General features: G+C 48.9%; 2 protein-coding genes across 2 annotated transcripts in view; one reads left to right on the top strand and one right to left on the bottom strand.

Annotated features, from left to right (window-relative positions):
- Positions 1-3,812, bottom strand: part of STPG1 (sperm tail PG-rich repeat containing 1) — a 36,197-nt gene extending 32,385 nt beyond the window's left edge. The window contains exon 1 of the mRNA XM_024554620.3: positions 3,674-3,812. Within this exon, the coding sequence (XP_024410388.1) occupies positions 3,674-3,746 (73 nt within the window). The 5' untranslated portion in view covers positions 3,747-3,812. The remainder of the gene's footprint in view (positions 1-3,673) is intronic.
- Positions 3,813-7,718: 3,906 nt separating this feature from the next.
- Positions 7,719-19,584, top strand: part of NIPAL3 (NIPA like domain containing 3) — a 31,802-nt gene continuing 19,936 nt past the window's right edge. Inside the window, exons 1-4 of the mRNA XM_024554385.4 lie at positions 7,719-7,850; positions 10,843-11,186; positions 16,921-16,989; positions 18,416-18,587. Coding sequence (XP_024410153.1) covers positions 11,094-11,186; positions 16,921-16,989; positions 18,416-18,587 — 334 coding nt within the window. The 5' untranslated portion in view covers positions 7,719-7,850; positions 10,843-11,093. The remainder of the gene's footprint in view (positions 7,851-10,842; positions 11,187-16,920; positions 16,990-18,415; positions 18,588-19,584) is intronic.

A 19,584-nucleotide genomic window follows, 5' to 3' on the forward strand; every position in this document is an offset into this window, starting at 1 on the left:
CGGCAGGGAACTCCCAGAGGGGGATCTCTTTCTCTTTTCAGGGCACCGTGCAAAACATGGTATGTTCAGCTCTCTGCTTTGTGCAGACGTGGGGTTAAAAAAAGCAGAAGGGCATCATTTATAGGGAATCAAATTACGACTTTATACGTCTGGTTGTGAGGTATAAATGGTATGCAAAATCCCCCTTCTCCCTCCTCCCACTCCCCATGTATGGGAGAATGTCCACAATATCGGTTCCACAGGCAGCTGGCTCTCCACACCAGGCTGATCGCAAACTCTACCCTGTGAGCGTAAGAGAACCTGATTCCAGCTTTTAGTGAGACTTGGTAACACAGTGGAAGTGAAATGTTTGGCTGCTGAGAGCTTATAAACCTCACCCGCCCCTCTTCCTTTTCTGCCCCACGTTTGGGTGAGCTGATGAGCCAGCCCAGATGCTCCCTCCTGTGGCGCCGGCGAGGAGTGCAGCCGCGCCAGCCCAGGCCCTCACTCCAGCCCCACCTCCCAACCCCAGTAAGGCCCCAGGTAGGTCTCCTTTCCCTGCTCTCCCACGCTGTTGTGGGGCCAGATTGAAAAGCCTGCCCTGCTCTCCTCCGGAAAGGCTCATTAGGTGAGCAATAAACCTTCTCACGTCCCTTGATGTGTGTGTGCAGAGAGAAGATGTGTGCGCGGTGAGAAGGAGAGCAACACCTGAGGTTCGAACACAGCCTGTTGGCCGAGCTCAGAGAGCCAAGAGAAGGAAAGAAGGGATGTGTTAGGGTGGGGGCGAGGTTGCATGAAAACTGTCTTGAAGGCCCATTTCTTAATCTCTGAATTCTTGAAAAAACAAAACTGCTTTTCAGACGGGAGCCCGATGCCAAGAGGGGCCCCTCAGGAGGCACTGTTACCAACGTGCTTTACAGACGAGGAAACTGAGGCTGAGAGAGATGAAGTGACTCATTGATCACGCAGAGGCACTTCACAGAGCAACACCTGAGGTTCGAACCCAGCATGTCTGATGAGCTCAGGCTTCTGCACTCTAAGCTGCGCCCCCTCTTTCGGAGCCTGGCTCATAGACAATGAATGAATGAATGAAATACTGGGAGGGGGCAAACTAGCCTACTGTGCCTGGGTTCTGGATGAAGCAAGTAAAGGAAGCAGAAGACATGTTTGGTTTGAAACCATTTGGAGTAAACACAGTATCTGTGTATGGGGGATTTCTTCTTTTCCTCCCTGCTCCCTCCCTCGCCTATTTAAGTAGGTGGATGCTTATGGGATTTTTCTTTAAGGGGGCTAGAGGGCAAATCAGAAGGCAGTAGACGCAAGGCTCCCTAGCTTTTGTGTCTAAAAGCCTGAGTCAGTAGAAGAGCTGAGTTTGCAGAGGAGGCAGTAAAGAAAGGGGGGATTGGTTGGTTATTTATTTATTTATCTATCTATTTTTAAAAGGTAAAAGGGAGGGCATTCCCCTGGTGGAAGGAAAGGATTCTCCTTGACTAAAAAGGAGATCAAACACTTTGGCTCCTGGCTGTGGTGGGACAGCAGGTGTCAAAGCAACCCTCCATGAGACCCATGAGAAAAAAAAAATAGGATTTTTAAAAAACACTCTAGATAACTGACCTTCCATTTCCCACCAAAATGGGACTGGATCTGCCCTCCTGACTGAAAAAAAGTTAACCATGGGCAAAATATATGAAACAATAATTTTCAAGACACTGAACATAGAGCAACAGAGGACAGGGATCCCTGGAAACGGGAAACATTTAAGGTCTGCCGTAAGATTGCCCTCAGCTTCCTACTTCCTGGAGGATTTCCAGGCCACGGCACAGGACGGAGGAACACAAGTGGAGCCTGGTGGTCTTGAGTGGGGGAAATTGATCTGGGAGCCCAGACAGCCCAGATGGTAGACTTCACAGGACCCAGAACCAGAGAAGAGAGGGTGACACAGAGAAAGAGCCCCACAGAGGGGCGCTGGGTCCCCTTGAGTGGTGCGCTGGGTACTGATCGGCACGTGCCCACAAGGAAACAACCCAGCTGGGGAAAGAAGCGACTGCAAGAATTAGGGCAGATAATGCCTGAAGTGCACGCTGGGCAGGAATAATTCTTGTTTCATGAGCCAGAGTAGAAAACCTCTTCATTCACAGAGCCTACGGCAGAGTGTGAGGAAGGGTTTTGCCTCAGAAATGGGGTGAAATTATCCCTAGATTAAATACTGCTCTGGTTCCAGAGGACAACACTTAAAAGTGAGCCTTCGCAAGATCCACTGTTTCTAAGTAATTTAAGCGCATCTCAGAATAAAGCACGGGAATCGACAGGACTACAAAAAATATATAGACGTAGACCCAATTCAAAATATCTGGCATCCAAGAAAAACTCAGTGAGCATGCAAAGAAGGGAGAAGAGACACTTTATAACAAGGAGGAAATCATTGAAACCAACTCAGAAATGATACAGATGAGAATGATAAGAATATTATAATCTATAATAACTGTATTTGGCATGTTCGAGAAGCTACAGAAACAACGAACCTATATTAAGTAGAGACATGGAAGGTATAAAAGTGATCCCAAGCAAACTTTTATAGATGGAAACTAAGATATCTGAGGTTTAAAAAATACACTGGATGAGATTAACACCGGCCTACGCACTGGGTGGGGGGGGACTAGTACACTTGAAGACATAGACACTACCCCAAATAAAACACAGGGAGAAAAGGGTCAAAATCACCGAGTATCAGTGAGCTGCGTGACAACTGCTAGGAGGCCAATATACACGCGGTGGACTCTCCAGAGAAGAGATGTGGGGAGAGAGAAAAAAATTATTTCAAGAAAAAAGAGAAAAATTTCCATAGTGGATAAAAATTATAGACCTCCAGATCCAAGAAAATGCATGAACCTCAAGCACATGAAATGAATAAAACCACACCATGGCAGTGATGAAGAGAAACACCTTAAAATTAGGCAGAGAAAAAAAAGACACTTCACATACGAAGGGAACAAAGCTTATATATATTAATTCTTTCAGCTTATATATATATATATAAGCTGAAAGAATTAATCACCAGCAAACTGGAACTGTAGGAAATGTTAAAGGGCCTCGGCTGGTGTGGCTCAGTGGATTGAGCACAGGCCTGCAAACCAAAGGGTTCGCAGTTCCATTCCCAGTCAGGGCACATGCCTGGGTTGTGGGCCAGGTCCCCAGTAGGGGGCACACAAGAGGCAACCACACACTGATGTTTCTCTCCCTCTCTTTCTCCTTCCCTTTCAATCCCTCTAAAAATAAATAAATAAAATCATTTAAAAAAAAGAAATGTTAAAGGAATTCCTTCAGGCAGAAGAAAAACGATACCAGTTGGGAATCTGTCTCTATCTGAAGGGATGGAAAAGCTCTGGAAATAGTGAATATGTGGACAAATAAAGGGCCCGGCACAAATAACGCCCCCATTTTATTAAATCATAAGCATGTAATTCTGTACCATAACAATATCACACTAAAGCACACCATATGACATTTTAGGTGAAATGTTCAAATTAAAACTATAAATGATTACACCCATATTATTACCCTACCAACCACATTCAAGCAGGCGTTACTTCTGCTGGATCCTGTATAAAATATAGAACGATGAGTATATTTGGATATAACTATAAAATTCAAAACCCCCCTCCCAAAGACACCTCTGTTATTAAATTCACTAGACCTTTCTGTATTTTGCTGACAATTCTGGAATATTTTGGGCCAGGCTGTCGGTCTTTCTGTGTAGAGATGTCCATCTTATTAGTGAGGTTCTGTGTTGTGTTTCATTTGATGAAAAACTCTACTACGACATGTTCTTCCAAGCACCTAAAACAGCAAAAGACAGCATTCATAGGCCTCATTTCCTGTTGTTTTGCCCATTACGCTGAGTGAGTGCTGCTCTCTCTGCAGACTGGGAAAGCCTGTGGGCGAGGCTGGGATTTACCAGGCTCTCTGACCTCCAGTCGTAAGCACACCCGTGCCTGTAGCGGGAGCTCTGTAAGTCCTCACGGCTGGTGCTGCTTCCAGAGCTTTCAGAGGCTTGCATTTTATAAATGTATCTTCATTGAGATAATTTACATACGATATAATCCAGTAGTTCTACGTGTACAATTCTAAACCTTGGCAAATGCTTAAAGTGGTGTTAAGCACCACCACAATTAAGATGTAAATGTATCCATCAGTCCCCAAAATTTTCTGTTTCTTTGCAGACGATACTCTCCCAATCCTGGTGGGTGGCATCCGCTGCCCTGTTGTTGGTCACAGTTGGTGCCTTTTCTAGAATGTCATATATATGTAATCATACAGTATACACTGTTTTGGGTCTGTCTCTTTTTTTTTTCACTTAGCACAATGCTTTGGAGATTCCTCCATGCTGTTGCATGTACCGGTCATGTGTTCCATTTGCTACACATCCTCACCAACACTTTTCTGATAAATCTTATTAATTTATTCGTTCTCGTGGTTCTATAGTGGTATCTCATTGTTACTTTAACTCGTGTATTTTCATGTGCTTATTTGCCATTTGTTTACCTTTCTTGGTGAAGTGTCTGTTCAAATCTTCTGCCCTTTTTTAAACAAGTGGGTCATCTTATTACAGAGTTATGAAAGTTCTTAATATATTCTGGATACAAGCCTTTTATCATATATATGTTTTGGAAATATGTGCTCCCAGTTGGAGGCTTGCCTTTTCATGTTCTTAATATTGAGGCTGTCTTGAATTTTCATGGAATGTTGGAGTTCCCTAGAACTCAGTTCAAAAATTCTTGAGGCAGTTCAACTGTTGGGTATTTCTAAATGTAAAATGTCCCTATCTGTATCAAAGCATCTCCCTCTCTCTCTCTGTGTGTCTCTCTCTGTCTCTCTCGCTCTCTCCACTCATCCTAATTCCAACCCCTGAAATCAGGTCAGAATAAGGCTCACTCTCCTTCTACACTAGTGATTTTCAAAATGCAGGTCATGGCCTGTCGTTTTTTGTTAAGTTTGTTGTGTGTGTGTGTGTGTGTGTGTGTGTGCTGGATCACAGTATAAAATGTATTTCTAGCCATGGGTTACAGTCAAAAAGTTTGAAAGTCACTGTTCTCCATGACTAGTCTTCAAGTTTGTAAAGGCAGCTGCCATATCACACTACCTACAGACTAATCCCCTTCTCCATAAGGGACCTCTTGAGCTTCCGCAACGCCTCCTTGGGACATGGGGACTGCTCCCCTCACTACATTGGACATCATCTTTTGGCCTTGTCACCAGATTCATCTGGGTCTCTGCTCAAACCTTGGGGATAACTTCCTTGACCACTCTCAAGAAGCACCACCCCATCTTTCTCAAGCCCGGGACCCTGCCTTATTTTTCCCATAACATTTTTTTCTACCCAACATCTTATTTTATGTATATTTCTTTATGATCTTCCCCAAGAGAATGTCCACCACTGAAGACCCAGTCTGTTTGCCGGCACATAGTAGTTACTCAATAAATATTTGTGGAATGAATGAGTGACTGTGTTTACTAGGAGTAACCACATTCTGGCAACAATGTATATAGATGTACTCCTAACACCACTCTTTCCTCCAGGAGCTACATTCCATAGGGATTCACCTGGCATGATTACAACCATAGGCACGTTTTCGCTCTACCACCTCTATGTTTTTAAAAACCTTTATCATTTATGTTACAGAATTATCACACATTTTATGCATTTATACATGTATGTTACTGTATGGGGTCTACCAATGTATGCTAAACCATGTTACTGTTACTTTATGGGATTTGCCTGAGTAGTTTTGAGTATGAGATTTTTATCCATTCAGTTATAATGCTGTGGGGCACCTTGGAAACATTTTACACTTTTCAAAGTACTGTCAGGTAAATAACCCATTTGATAATTTTCATAAGCTGAGAAAAGGTGCCGGAAGTTTCGCAGCCGGCTAGTGACCACTAGATTCCGATCTCACCCTTTCATTTTACAGATAGATGAACTGAGCCCCCGAGCAGGAAAGATGTTGGCAGCGGGACACCTAAGGGGCTGGGATTAGAATTCTCTTTGTCGCCCACCAGCTGCCAGGCACCGCAGCCCCCAAACATTTGTACACTTGTAGGGGCTGGGGCAGGGGTGTCAGATGCCCGCACCCCTCACAGAAGCTCCATGGGGAGGGCATGCTGGGTTATAATCACTTTTCAGGCGGGGACTCTGAGGGCACAATTCCAAGGAGGGTCACCCCCAACGGTGGCTTCTCACCCTCAGGCCACCACCTAGTAAGCACCGAAATTCGACAAGCACCCAGGAGCACGGGGTCTCAGTGGGGGTCCCATGCAGTGAGCCAGATCCTCCTCCCCTGACCCTGGGACCGGTGCCCCGCCAGGAACTGCCTCCTACCTCCTCGGGTCCCCCTGGGATGAGTCTCGCCTTGCCCAACCTTCCCCGTCGCTAAGGCAACCACAGGCCTAACATTCTAGAGTCCGCCCTCCTGTCTGAGTAACTCTAGCCAATGGTGTCCTCTGTTTCTTTAGAACGAAAAGTTATTGGCCAATCGTTAGAGACATTTTAAAAACTGCAGGGAAGCTGCCAGAATTTTAGGCTTCAGTTTAACCACCCCAGGACCGGTGGGGAAACTTAATAGGGCTTATCTAGGCGACCCCTCAAAACTCTTGTGATAGACGAAAAGCCTTACAACTTGTCCACCCGAAAATCCTACTTCAAGGAATGAGCCTAAGAGAACTAAGATCACCCAAGCCCTGTTGATAATAACAAAAGAAACCGATGGCTCTGGGCAATGGGGCCAAGTCAACCACGAATTGTTCCTTGAGTCCCTCTTTACAAGATTCAGGGCAGTCACACCTCGTCTTATTCTCCTGCTTAGAACCTTCCTACGGCTTCTCTTAAGCTTACGACGAAATCCAAACATTCTGTTATAAGTCGTCCCTGGCCCATCCCTATGAAGGCAGCTCCGACCACCCACGCTCCAGAAAATTCTAGCACCAGTCCCAGCCTCGATCCGCTCTCAGGTGTTCCCTCTGGGCTCTCTCTAGCATAACTGGCTCTTTGTCGTCATTGAGGGCTCTGCCCAAATGCCATTTCTTCTTCGGTAGAATCGGGTGAGCTCGACGTCTCACTCAGAGCGTGGTCGTGAGGATCTGGAATGAAGTGCGTGTGAGTGAAAGAGTGTTAAGTTCCATGCTCGTGGTGGTGATTCCAGTTGTGCACCAGGGAAACATCACTGCTAGCTAGGCTCACTGGAAGTTTTCACGAGTTGCTGAGCCGTGGACATGCCGGGAGGGTTGGTGTACAGTGCACCCGACCGGTGTTCCGCGAGGGCAGGCCCTGGACCTCTGGGGGGAAACCGGGTGTTGAAGGATGTGCAGGATTTGAATCGTGGCGAGAGCGTGGGGGAACGGCAGGAGCAAAATCCAGGGAGTGGCTCTGACATTAAGCAGGGAGGACACCCGGTAAGCTTCCCACCACCAGAGCTCTCCGGGACAGAGGGAGACGGGGAGCCCAGTGTGTTCCAAGGTCGCTCCTGTGACCGGTAGACGGGACCCTCTGCAGGTGAGCACAACGCTCCAGCACGGCGCCGCCTTCCCGGGTCTCACCCTACGCTTCAACCAAGCCTTTGCGGCGCAGCCAATACCAGGGGATGACCCGCCCATCCCCCTCCTCACAGCCAATTCGTCTGAGCGAAGTGTAGCCAGCTTCTGATTGGCAGGAGGCAGAGCAAATCAAATCGCGGTCTTTGAAAGCAAAACACTGCAGGATCCAGGCAGCACCGAGCTGGGGAAGGGATCAAGGGGGCTGTGCCTCTGGTTGAGCAAAGAGTCAAAGTCATTTCTCTGAAACCTCTGATAGGTGGGCCTTAGAGGAAACGCCGCCGGTGAGTAGTGATTAAGACTGATAAAGGGGGGACTTGAGTTCAGTCTTCGTTTCGGGAAAAGCGAATGCATTTGTAATTATCTGAGGTTCCCTAGTATAAATTACCCTTCCTTCTTGCTGTCACCAGCCTTGCCAGTGTGAGTCTTGCTGTCTCGGAATATTTTTTTCATTTTGGCATCGGGAGTGACAGGACGGGGCCATGGGTTTGCCTTAATGAAGGTGATCACAGGCTTTACTAAATCAGGAAGTGAAATGGAGTAACTTTGCCGAAATTATTCCTATACACTCTCGCTCGGGCTTCCTGGCAGTAGCAGGTGCAGTAAGAGGAAGTATTCCTGATCTACGTTGCTTGCTGGAAGTTGTAGATTCCAGTTCAGGAAGGGACTGGGGAGCAACTGACTGGCACTCAACAGCAACGAGCTGAATCGTTGGGTGGGAAAGGCATGTTTTATCTATTTTTTCCTTTTTGTTTAGATCGAGCCAAATTCTGATACAGACCCTACTCTTAGCAGCCATGACTATAGCTCTCTCCTCTGTAAAACCTGCTCTGTGGGTTGGTGAGATATTGTAATTCATTGAGATAAGGCGAATAGGGTGGAGTGGAGCAAGCACCTAGAGAATTATACCTTTCCTTTCTCCAGCAGGAACCTGTGCTCCGTGGTGACTGGGAGGGCATCAAAATTAAGGGAGGCAGGCGACACAGTTGTTACTTGCCCCTTGGGCATATGTCCGTCCTGGGGAAGTGCTTTGAAGTCAGGAAAAGGGAGCCACTGGGAGAAGTGCGTGCACCTTATAAGGAAGGACAACTTGCAAAGCGTTCCTCCAAGGCTTTTAGTCCAAACTCCTAGCAGCTAGGAGAGAGCCCATTTTTGCAGACAATTCCTCAGGGGCCTTGGTCTTCCTGGGGCTGAGAGGGAGGCTGCTTTTAAAAGCAAATTAAATGACAGCAACAACCACCACCACAAACAAAAGCAGAAACAAATCCACCTGGGCGAACCAGCTGGTCTAGAGGAGGCTAACAGGCCTGGGTTCCTTCCCATCACCCCCTGGGCATGTCCCCAAGGCCTGTTTGCTTTCTCTCACGTCCTGGTCCTGTCACGTGTGGGTGGGGTTGGGTGTAGCTGTTGAATCTCTGGAGTTGCGGTTGAGTGCTGCTCTTGGTTGGGAAGCAGCCACATTGCAGCAGGTGCTTAACAGGCCTGCCTGTGTAGGCTGTCAGCAGGTAGTAGGGAGGTCACAGCGACAGGTTCCGGACTAGGTCTGGGGGGGGGAGCAACTGAACAGGGGATTCAGCAGACATCTTGCCAGAGTTTGTGTCCCTCCAGCTCCAGGTTGAAAGCCTCTAAGGGTTTTGCAGAGGTAGAGAGAGCCCTTGGCCACTCTTTGTTCCTAAGGCTATTGTACTAAAAAGTTAAAATAGGGATAAAGAATTTAACCCAATAATGCTTGTCACACACACACATAAAGGTGAAGTGATAAATAATTATGCTTTTCACAAGATTACAAACATTCATAGGGCTTTACTATCTGGGAGGTCTGGTTATGGCATGCAAGTTATGAAGTTGCCTGGTGAGTGTAATGTGTGTGTGTGTGTGTGTGTGTGTTTGTATACATATAGACATGTACGCACATTGAAATATAACCCCATCTGAAGGCCCTTTGATAACGTGACACCTGGGCCAAATGGTCTTCATGGCTGTCCCTGTGCCAAGCCCTGCATCTGGTGTCTCCTAGATGCCAGACACAGTGTTAGCCCCATGACACATGACTGTGCTGGTCACACCAGGACCCAGCGCTCCTGGGCCCAGCGCTAGATAATGGAAGAAACTGACGGGAGGCAGCCTTCTGGGGCCTGGGGCGTGGCAGAGACTGAGTTTCTTTGGCGCATAGTGAGCCCTCCATAAATATGTGTTTGCATGGGATAAATATAGGAATATTCTTGGGCAAATTAAATAATGAAACTGATAAGAATAAAAGCGATGCTTATAACTGCTGGCATTCATTCAGCATTCACTGTACATGCATTTTCCATGCACAGTTTCAGCAAATTCTCCCCACAACCCTGTGGGGCAGGAATGTTGTCTGCATTTTACAGCAGAGGAAACTAGTGAAAATGATTTGCCCAAGGTAAAACCAGTAGCACGTGGCGGATAAAAAGCAACTTAAAATATTTTTATATTAAAATAAACATGGACTTTGCAGTAGAGTCTAAATTTGTATGATTTTTTTTTCAGTATAAGAGGACCTCAAAGAAACCCTTAACATTTTTGGGGGGTGGGGGGGAAGCAGTTAGTTCATGCCTCCCAGACCATGAGAGTATACTTTCTCTTCGCTATGTGGGACAAAAGTTTGAAACACCCTGAAAATATCAGTCCCATGGAGTTAACAGGAATTACCATCATTGCTGGTTGTGACCTCAGTTACCATGTGATAATGTGACCTCAATTACCATCACTGAGGTCACATTATCACCCCCAGTTTATAGATGAGACAACAGAGTCTCCCGGAGGCAAAGCGAGCTGGTCACAGAGCCACCTTCCAGCCCAGTGTTACCTCTGTGACCCTCGGTAGCAGCCCAGTTCTTCCCTCTTCCACGGAGATAACTTTCCTCATTCTTTCTTTCCTAAGTCAGAACCCAGATGTTCCCTATTGATGGCGGTGGGGTTTTTTTCTTTGAGGTCTGGAGAAGTAGACATAGCTAGGATTCTACTATGTAGAGGAGCATATGGAAAAGGTAGAACTTAAATTAGGATATAATGGGAGGAAGAAGCAGAAGGGGAAAGGATAGGGGATTTTTAAGGGCCAAGGAGAAAGATTCTGAGGTAGAGGAGCCGTATCTTTATTAGGGGGGTGAAGGCATGATATGATTTTGTAAATGGCCTCACTTCTCAGGACAGCTTGTTGTTTTAGCCGACGGGTATTCTCAGGTAACAAAGTTGGCCTCCGTGTTTCATTGTACATGCATTTTTAATGTTCCTCCACCCCCTCCGCAGAGCACCGCAAGACTCGGAAACGCATTCCTGGGTGTCTGCTTGGGAGAGACAGAAATTGGCACTTCTCTGAGTGACAATGAGGAGAGGGCTGTAAATCAGCCAGAAGAGCCTTGAAGCACAGTTTCGGTGTGAGGCAGAGACGGCTGGTAGGAGGAGGTGAACACCACAAGGGGAGATGGCTTTCCGCCCCCGTCCCGCTTAGTGCAGCCCCAGCCTCTGAGCCAGCCTGCGGAATGCGCCCTTAGACCACCATGGATGGAGCCCACAGCGCGGCCCTGCAGCTGCAGCAGCTGCCGCCCACAAGCAGCACCAACCCCGCGAGCCAGAGCTCCTTCTCCTACAAGGCAAGAGCTTGTTTTGCGTTTGGAATTTTGTATTTCTCTAACGAGAAGGTAACAAACACAGCACAGCTTCAGCTAACAGGGGTGTCCAGGGCATGCAAGCCTGTCGCTGGTAGACGCAGGCCGGCTGTCTCTCTACACACAGAGGAGAACGTGTGATCAAAAGAAAAGAAGTGCTCATTCAAATACAAAAATATAGGGAGGGAGAGATATTTTTAAAGGAATGCAGTCACACTTAGAAGATTTGATTTCTTTTTTTAAGATTTTATTTATTTACTTTTAGAGAGAGAGGAAGGGAGGGAGAAAGATAGGCAGAGAAACATTGATGTATGAGAGATGATACATCGATCGGTTGCCTCTTGTGCGCCCCCAGCTGGGAACCCGGCCCCCGACCTAGGCGTGTGCCCTGACTGGGAATTGAACTGGCGGCCTCTCGGTTCTCAGGCCAGCACTCAATCCACTGAGCCGCACCAGCTGGGGCAAGATTTGATTTTTTTTTTAATTACTTATCCCTTTCCTCATAGACAAGCTAAGTTCATACTTCAGTATTATTTGCTGTCTGTTTCTGGCATCACAGATTTGATCAGATTGTACAGGAAGTTTTGCGCCTTGGTCGTTTCAGCTGACCTTGTTTGTGGAGTGTTTCCCCCATCACTGAGTCGTGATTGAAAGCATGCTGCTGGAATGATTGTCCAGTAATCTGCTGAGTGTCTATATCAGAACTTGCTGGACAGGTCCTCTCTGCCTGGGTGTGCAGGTCGCTCTAACCCAGGGTGACTGTAAACAGTAAACACCCCAGAGTGCGTGTCCCCTTGCTCTGCTAAGAGTGGCTAGGCCTGTGAGAGGCAGTCTGTCCCTCCTCAGCGAGGCCACAAATGCCAGAGCACCAAGAATACAGAAAATAAGAAAATATTGTTAATACAATTGGCCCTGTATTGAATGGATGCCAAAGAGACAAATACAGAATCAAAGAAAACGCAGCATTCTCCCTGATGAGATGTTTAATGTTTCCATTTTAATCACAAATTAATTCAGTTACTTATTATAGGAATGCCTTCGTGCCAGGGCAAAGACAAGTAATCCATGGCGATTCTACCAAAGAGCTGAGACTGGAGGTGGGAGACCAGCTTGCAAACGGAGGGGTATGAGCTATCTACAATACCAGGCGGGCTAAAAGGAAAAAGACCCGGATTCAAGTCCTTCCGCTGCTCCTTTCTAAGTGACCTTGGGCGTGATGGCTTAACCTGTCAGAGCTTCTGTTATGGGTGGAATGGTGATAGCGGCACCTCCTTCCATCCTTCATCCCTCCAGGGCTGTGTGGATCAGTGGAGAAGCCCCCCAGCCCAAGTGCTAGGCATGAGGGAGGTCCCTGTCTTGGAAATGCCTTGCGGTTATCAAGAAGAATTTTAAGATGCAGAGAGCAGAGGAAGATATTGTTAATTGTGCCTGGGGGTGCCCTGACTGGTATGGCTCAGTGGGTTGGGCATCGACCTGCAAACTGAAGGGTTGCTGGTTCGATTCCCGGTTTAATTCCTGGTCAGGGCACAGGCCTGGGTTGCAGGCCAGGTCCCCCCGTTAGGGCCGTGTGAGAGGCAACCGATGGGTGTTTCTCTCCCTTTCTCCCTCCCTTACCTTCTCTAACAAAATAAATAAATAAAATCCTTTAAGGAAATTTTGCCTGGGGGTAAGGGAAAGGGTTTTTAAGGGAAGTTGTCACCTTCTTTTGATTTTGTTAAGGCTGGGTTGCTTGCAAGGAATAAAAACCCCTTTCAGAAACAGTAAGGCAAAAAGGGAAATTATTATAAGGCTACAGAGTAGCTCACGAAACCCAAGGGCAAGAAGGGCAGTGGGGCTTGGAAGGTGCTAGAACTCTTACATCCACCTTGGGATGAGGGAAGATCTAAGTGGTGTCTCCATTGGTCCAATCAGCAGTGACCAGGGCGTGGGTCACCCGGCGGACGTGATCCCTGGGCTCCATCACTGTGGGGAGCTCTCAGAGGAAAGTGGTCCTGTGGGCTGGGCAGGCTGCCCTCACACCCTCTCTTTCCTATGGGGCAAGGAGAATGCTAAGCGGCCCCAAGTCCAACTTGATCAGTGGGACGGAGGTAGGAGCACGCAGCTTGCCTTGAGTTGCACCCTGCGGTCTGCCCAACCCAGCAGGGAGTGGATCCCAGTTGTTGGGGGAGGGTGGTCTGTGAAAGAGACCCACGGGCTGAGCCACCCAGGAGGCGGAGGCAGTGTGGCAGCCAGTCCTTGACATTGGAGGCTGTGCTTCAGCCTGGGAGAGTCAGGCCTCAATTTCTTCTACTTAGCAAATAGGCACTTCAGCTGAGCGTGCTTATCCTTGCCTGCACTGGGTGGGGCAGGAGCCGTGTGCATTGTTGTGATAGTGCTTCCCTGAAGGGGCTGGCAGTCTACGAAGGCGAGGGCAGTAGGGGAAGCTATTTCCACGAGTGCCTGCCCTCCAGGACAGGCACAAACAGAGATAGAGCAGGGTGTTAGGGGCAAGGCCTTTAGAATCTGAGATACCTGGCTTCAAATCCCCACTCTGTCACTTGCTAGCATTATAACTTTGGGAAAGCAGTGGAACTCCGCTGCAGGTCGGTTTTAAATCCATCCTGTAGGGTGGTCGTGAAGATGACCTGCATTTACAGAGGAAACTGAAGCGACCCGCACCATCCCATTTCTGCCTTTGGAAATCCTCCCTGTCCTTCTAGCTCCAGCTCAGGTATCACCTTTTCCATGAAGCCTTTGTCAGCCTTCCGGGCAGGAAATATCAGTCCTGATCCACACTTCCATTGCCCATTCACAGTTACTGTAGCAATTAATCTCATCACAATAGTAATAGCAGCTAAGCTTTGTTGAGTGTTTACTAGGTGACAAGGACTGTGCTAATCTTCACAAAACCCCCAGCAGGTAGGTGCAGTATAATCCCATTTTACATCTGAGGAAACTGATACACAGAGAGGTTCATTAACTTGCCCAGTGCCACACAGTAGGTATAGTAAAGCTGGGGTTCTCACGGAGTCTGTGCATTGCCAAGGCCCTGGGTTTTATCCACCACTCCCTGCTGCCTGCATTATGCCAGCACTCTGGGAAGCCCCTTCTGTCCCTGACACTGGTTATTTACTGTTGAAATGGCAATGCCTTACCCGCTGGAGCAGGTAAGCATCAGGAGCTGGCCTGAAACCAGGTTGTAGGTGTAGCAGAGCCTGGTTACCCAGACTGCTGTATCTCCTGTGTTTGAATGTGAGTAACCCTCAGAGCAAGCCAGAGTGCTTATACTTAACTGTTAGCAGTTTAAGCCCAAGGGATTGTGGGAGGTCAGTTGCAATAACAAGTGATGACTGGTCTTGTCACCGTGGGATTTAAATAAAAGTTGTTGTTGGCAGATGTAAAGCCACCCTTGGAACAGGAGATTCGAGCTGAGCTTTCACATTGGTGGACACCAATACCCAAGCGAAGTTTCCTGCCTCTGCAACCTTTGGCTGCTTTTCTGGGAACAGCTTATTTTCTTTCAGAGTTGTAGCTGGTAAAAGATCAATTCTCGGATCAGAGAATATCAGAGCCAGAGGGGTCCTTAGAACTTGCTGCTGACAGTAATGATAGCAATAAAAATAAAAACTGTAAAAATAACAGTAACAGCTAAGAATTGCTCTAGTGCCTATTGTGTCACATAAGGTTTCAACATGTGCCTTATTTCACATAACGTGACAACCCTGTGAGGGTCTACAGTCAGTGCCATTTTTCAGAGGGGAAGCCAAGGCTCCGAGAGTGAAGGTAGTTCCCCTGAAGTCACACAGCAGCAAGTGCCAGAGGCAGGACCCCAGCCCAGGTCTGCTGGTTTTCAAAGTGCCAAGCCCACACGAGGTAGCTGAAGCAAAGAGGGAAGGGGCTTTGGGTTCGCTGCCCCTCACCCCCGTATTTGGTTTGTTGAAGCCATGGCTGGAAGCAGCTGAGTCTGAGATCCAGTTGCCTACCTGTCGTTTTGCCCTCACCCCGTCTCCGTCACCAAAAACACTCCCCATGCAGAACCTGTGCAGTGAATGCAGTAACCGAGGGCCCTGGTTTGTGCCCATGTCCACGTGGATTCATAAAGCCCCCCATCCTGCTCCAAACACCCCAGTTTGGACTAGATGTGTCCTACACATGAGGCCCCTGACAGTTGGGAGGCCTCACTACCTCCTTGCCTGTAATGCGCTGGGGACCAAGTGTTAGGAGATCTGTGTTCAGGTCTGGTTTTGCCACTTTGCTCACTCTGACTTTGGCCGAGTCTTGTACCTCCTTAGGTAACTGAGATTTCCCCCCACCCCCCTGGAATTTGCCTTCGGAATGAGGACAGCCCTCCTCCCCTTCCCCGCCCCCTTCCACCTCAGTTGAAATCCAACTAAACATTGCCTCAGAAGAATCCTCCCCATCTGGTATCGTGGGAGAAGGGAGTCAAAAACCGAAGATGCTGCAGGTGCAGACAGTGGCCACCCTGAGGCCTGCCCAGCAGCGGAAACCACGGTGTTTTGGTCTGCACCTTTTCTGAAGGCACAGAGTCACGGGTTCCAGGGGCAGATCCTTGTGACTCCTTATGATCACTCAACACTGCAAATTACTTCCATGAAAACCCCCGGAGTGTTCCACAGCAAAAAGAGGAGCCACACAGACGGGGAAGTTCCCACTGGGGTCCAGAGGTGGGAGCTGGCCAGGCACCGCCCCCCACTTCCCTCCCCATCCGGCCCCTGGACACCCCGCTGTACAGTTCAGAAGCTCTGACACCTGGGGGAGGCAGTCTGGGTCAGGAGTCCTGCCTGCAGGTGCCTGACTCCGAATGGCCCTTTGCCAGCGCTGGGGGCCGCTAATAGCTATGTGTTCAAACTAGGTGTGACCTGCGGGGGCTGAGGCAACTTCTTTGCTTGAAAAGCCCATAAAATTGCACTAATCACCACTCCACAAGGGGTTGGGGCATATAATATTAGTGTTGAGGAAGCCCTTTGAACCGCTTGGATGACAGGGCATTGGTTACATTACACTGTTCCTAACTGAGTCTGTAGCCAGTTATTATTCAAGGAGACTGATATGCTTATAGACACAGCTTTTTAAAGAAACCTCAGATGCCTGTGTCATTAGCGGGAAGGTGGCACTTACAAGGTGGGGTTACTTTTTTCCTCATTTATCTCGAAGTCATGGTCTGGGAGATTATCCCCAGGAGAGTGGAAGTCAGACCTCCAGCTTCAAACCCTTCCGTCCTCACCTTGGGCAAGTTATTTTGCTTCTTCGAGCCTTACCTTGTTCATCTGTAAACTCCTTTCACCTTCTGTGTGAAAAATAGGTCTCCGAGCAGGACCCACTTCAGAGGGCTGTTTGTGGCCCAGAAGGGGCGATGCGTAGAAAGGGCTTAGCGCCATGCCCAACGTGTACAAATGCTCCGTAAACATCAGCCTTTATTATCATAGTGACCTTTTAACCATGTTTTTGCTGCTTAGTTTGGTTTGTCCTTGTGAGGTTTACAGGTTTCATTTCCAGTTTCACCCCTCCCCACCCCATCCCTGAAACTGTATCAGCTTGTTTGCTGGCCCCACCACAGCCCATTTCCCTTCATCTCTGCACGGCTGCCCCCTAGAGGGTCTGGGGAGCGGCTTTGTGATGGGTGTTTTTCTGGGGCAGCAAACATTTGGGTTTCAAATGCGTCCTGGGGCCCCTTAGCTTAGGCCCAGCTCATATCTGCCTCTGTGAACTTCCCTTACAGGAAAACCTGATCGGTGCCCTTTTGGCGATTTTCGGGCACCTCGTGGTCAGCATTGCACTTAACCTCCAGGTGAGTTTGCCACCAGCACTGTGTGGGGCAGAGGTCCAGGCAGTGAGCCAGGGCGTCCCGTGCAGGCCCAGCGGCCTGTGTTCTGTGCGCGGTTGCCCACTCCCTGGGCTGGGCCTGGGACAGTGGCTTGTGGGTCTTTCCAGAATCTCTTGATTCTTTGCCCCAACTTCATCCACCCATCACCCCGCTAATGCCAGTGCTCTCTATGACTTCACAATCTCCGGCCTGCAGGTATTACTGGGCAGTGTGGCATATGTATTGGGTGGTGGTCGATGCCCCTGGGGCAGCCTTCAGGGGGCGTGGGGGGTGGGAGTCAGGTTTCTGGTCTCAGGTGGGATGGTTCTGAGGTGAGTTTACAGCATTCTCAGAGGGTCTCCATGGGCCAAGCCTCCAGGCAAGGGTCTGCTGACACCCACATCCTGCCCAGCAGAGCGGCCGACACTCCTCCAGAAGAGTGTTGCTGAGCGGGCACCCCGAACGTGGGGGCTCCTGGGCATGGCGGTTAGAGGGAGAAGGTCACCCTGAGGCCAGGCTGAGGTGGGGGTCCACTTGCTTAAGGCACTAACTCACCCATGAGTACACTCCTCATTGGCCCTTCCCCCCTTCCCTGTCTCGCCTCCCACTCCCCAACCTGTGCTTCCTGGAGTCACTTCCCAAATCTGCCTGCCCCCAACACCTTGTTTCAGGGACTGCTTCTGGGGAACCCAGACTAGCTCTTGGCACCGTGGACGGAATAATCCCCCAACAGGGTGGCCAACTCCCCGTCCCTAGTGGTGAACCCTCTCCCTCCATGGAGCAAGGAAATAAACACACGTGTACATCTCGGCTCCCCTGTACACGTATGTGTGGACATGTTTCTGAGACCACGTGGTCTCCTAGCTACTTGTCTGCTTCTTGCTCTTCTTCTTACAGACCAGCATCTCTGCTTCTGTATCTGCTTCCCCGCAGCCCCCATCATGACCCTCCCCGGAAGCCAGCCTCAGCCCTCGAAGTCAGCGTGACTTCCTAGCTTTCCTTAGTCACTGGCTCAGCTCCAAGTCCACATTCCCAGAGTAAAGGATGTGGGCCACGCCTCCAGCTGAGGGTCCGCTGACACCCACATCCTGCCCAGCAGAGCGGCCGACACTCCTCCAGAAGAGTGTTGCTGAGTGGGCACCCCGAACGTGGGGGCTCCTGGGCATGGCGGTTAGAGGGAGAAGGTCACCCTGAGGCCAGGCCGAAGTGGGGGTCCTGAGACCATGGCTGCCACCGCTGACCGCTCACCCCGTGACGTAGGTCATAAATGCACGCCTCCTCTGAGGATGAGACTTGTGTATTTTCTCAAACCTTCCCAGGGAGCTTTTAGGGTGTCCCAGCCAGTTTGAAAACTACTGTCCTGGAGTAACGGTTTAGCGCTTAGATCTCGCCGCCTTACTTACCGTTCCAGAAGTACTGCCACATCCGGCTGGCTGGCTCCAAGGACCCCCGGGCCTATTTCAAGACCAAGACATGGTGGCTGGGCCTGTTCCTGATGCTGCTGGGCGAGCTGGGCGTGTTTGCCTCCTATGCCTTCGCTCCGCTCTCGCTGATCGTGCCCCTTGGCGCAGTCTCCGTGATAGGTAAGGCCAGGGTGCCCCCATTCCCCCCCTGGGACTCATCGCCTGTGTGACCCCAGTATCCCCACCAGGGTCAAAGACACTCGTTAAACATACCAGCGTTTGCTTTGATAGTAACAGCTAGCACCTACCAAGGGCTTCGTACACACCGAGCCGTCCTCTAAGCACTTTACGGATATTAATTCCCCTAATCCTCCTGGCAATCTTTTGAGGGAGATACTATGATTAACCCCATTTTACAGATGAGGAAACTGAGGCACAGAACGGTGGAGTTGATGACCCCAGATCACATAGCTATTGAGGAACAGGGCTGGGATATGAACGGGGCTGTCTGGCTCCAGAATCTGTTTAAGATTCAGCAAGTTTATCAGAATGGCTTTTAATTTCTACTACAGGGGGAAGCTAAACTTTAACCCATTCATTGTAACATTATCAAGATAATCTAAGCTTTTATGGACTTCGGATATCTGACACCTCTAAGAAATTCAGCTTATTGTCTGATCTTTTTTACGGCAACTGATACCACTTTAAAAACCTCATTAACCTCACCTGCCGCCTTCCTGTGACTTCCGCAATCACTGAACCTGCGTCTCAGAATGTTGGAACCAACTAAAAGACCACGGAGCTTTAAAATCCATGAGGTCCCAAATAAAACAGGATTAGAAAATAAGTCTTTCCTTCTTCAATAAAAGCTGTTAGTAGACTGCTGATCGATAGCTTATTGTACACAGGAGCAAGGGCAATGGACTTGCTTTGAAATGTTTCCTTCCATCTTGCCAGCAAGCAGTACACTGCCTGGAAGCTCTTCCCTGCTCTTAAAGGAGAAAGTCATATTTTGAATCTTATTCAGCCTGAAATGAAGAGGGCCCCTTCTACACCAGGGACGGCATACTCATGGCAACTGCATGCCCCTCTTGTGCCCAAGGCAGACATCATCAATCAATCATAGCATTCCTTCCTAGCGAGCCTGGATGGGCCCTCAGAATTCTCGGAGCTTCAG

Source organism: Desmodus rotundus, chromosome 3 (genome assembly GCF_022682495.2).
Source record: "Desmodus rotundus isolate HL8 chromosome 3, HLdesRot8A.1, whole genome shotgun sequence".
NCBI classification, from domain to species: Eukaryota; Metazoa; Chordata; class Mammalia; order Chiroptera; family Phyllostomidae; genus Desmodus; species Desmodus rotundus.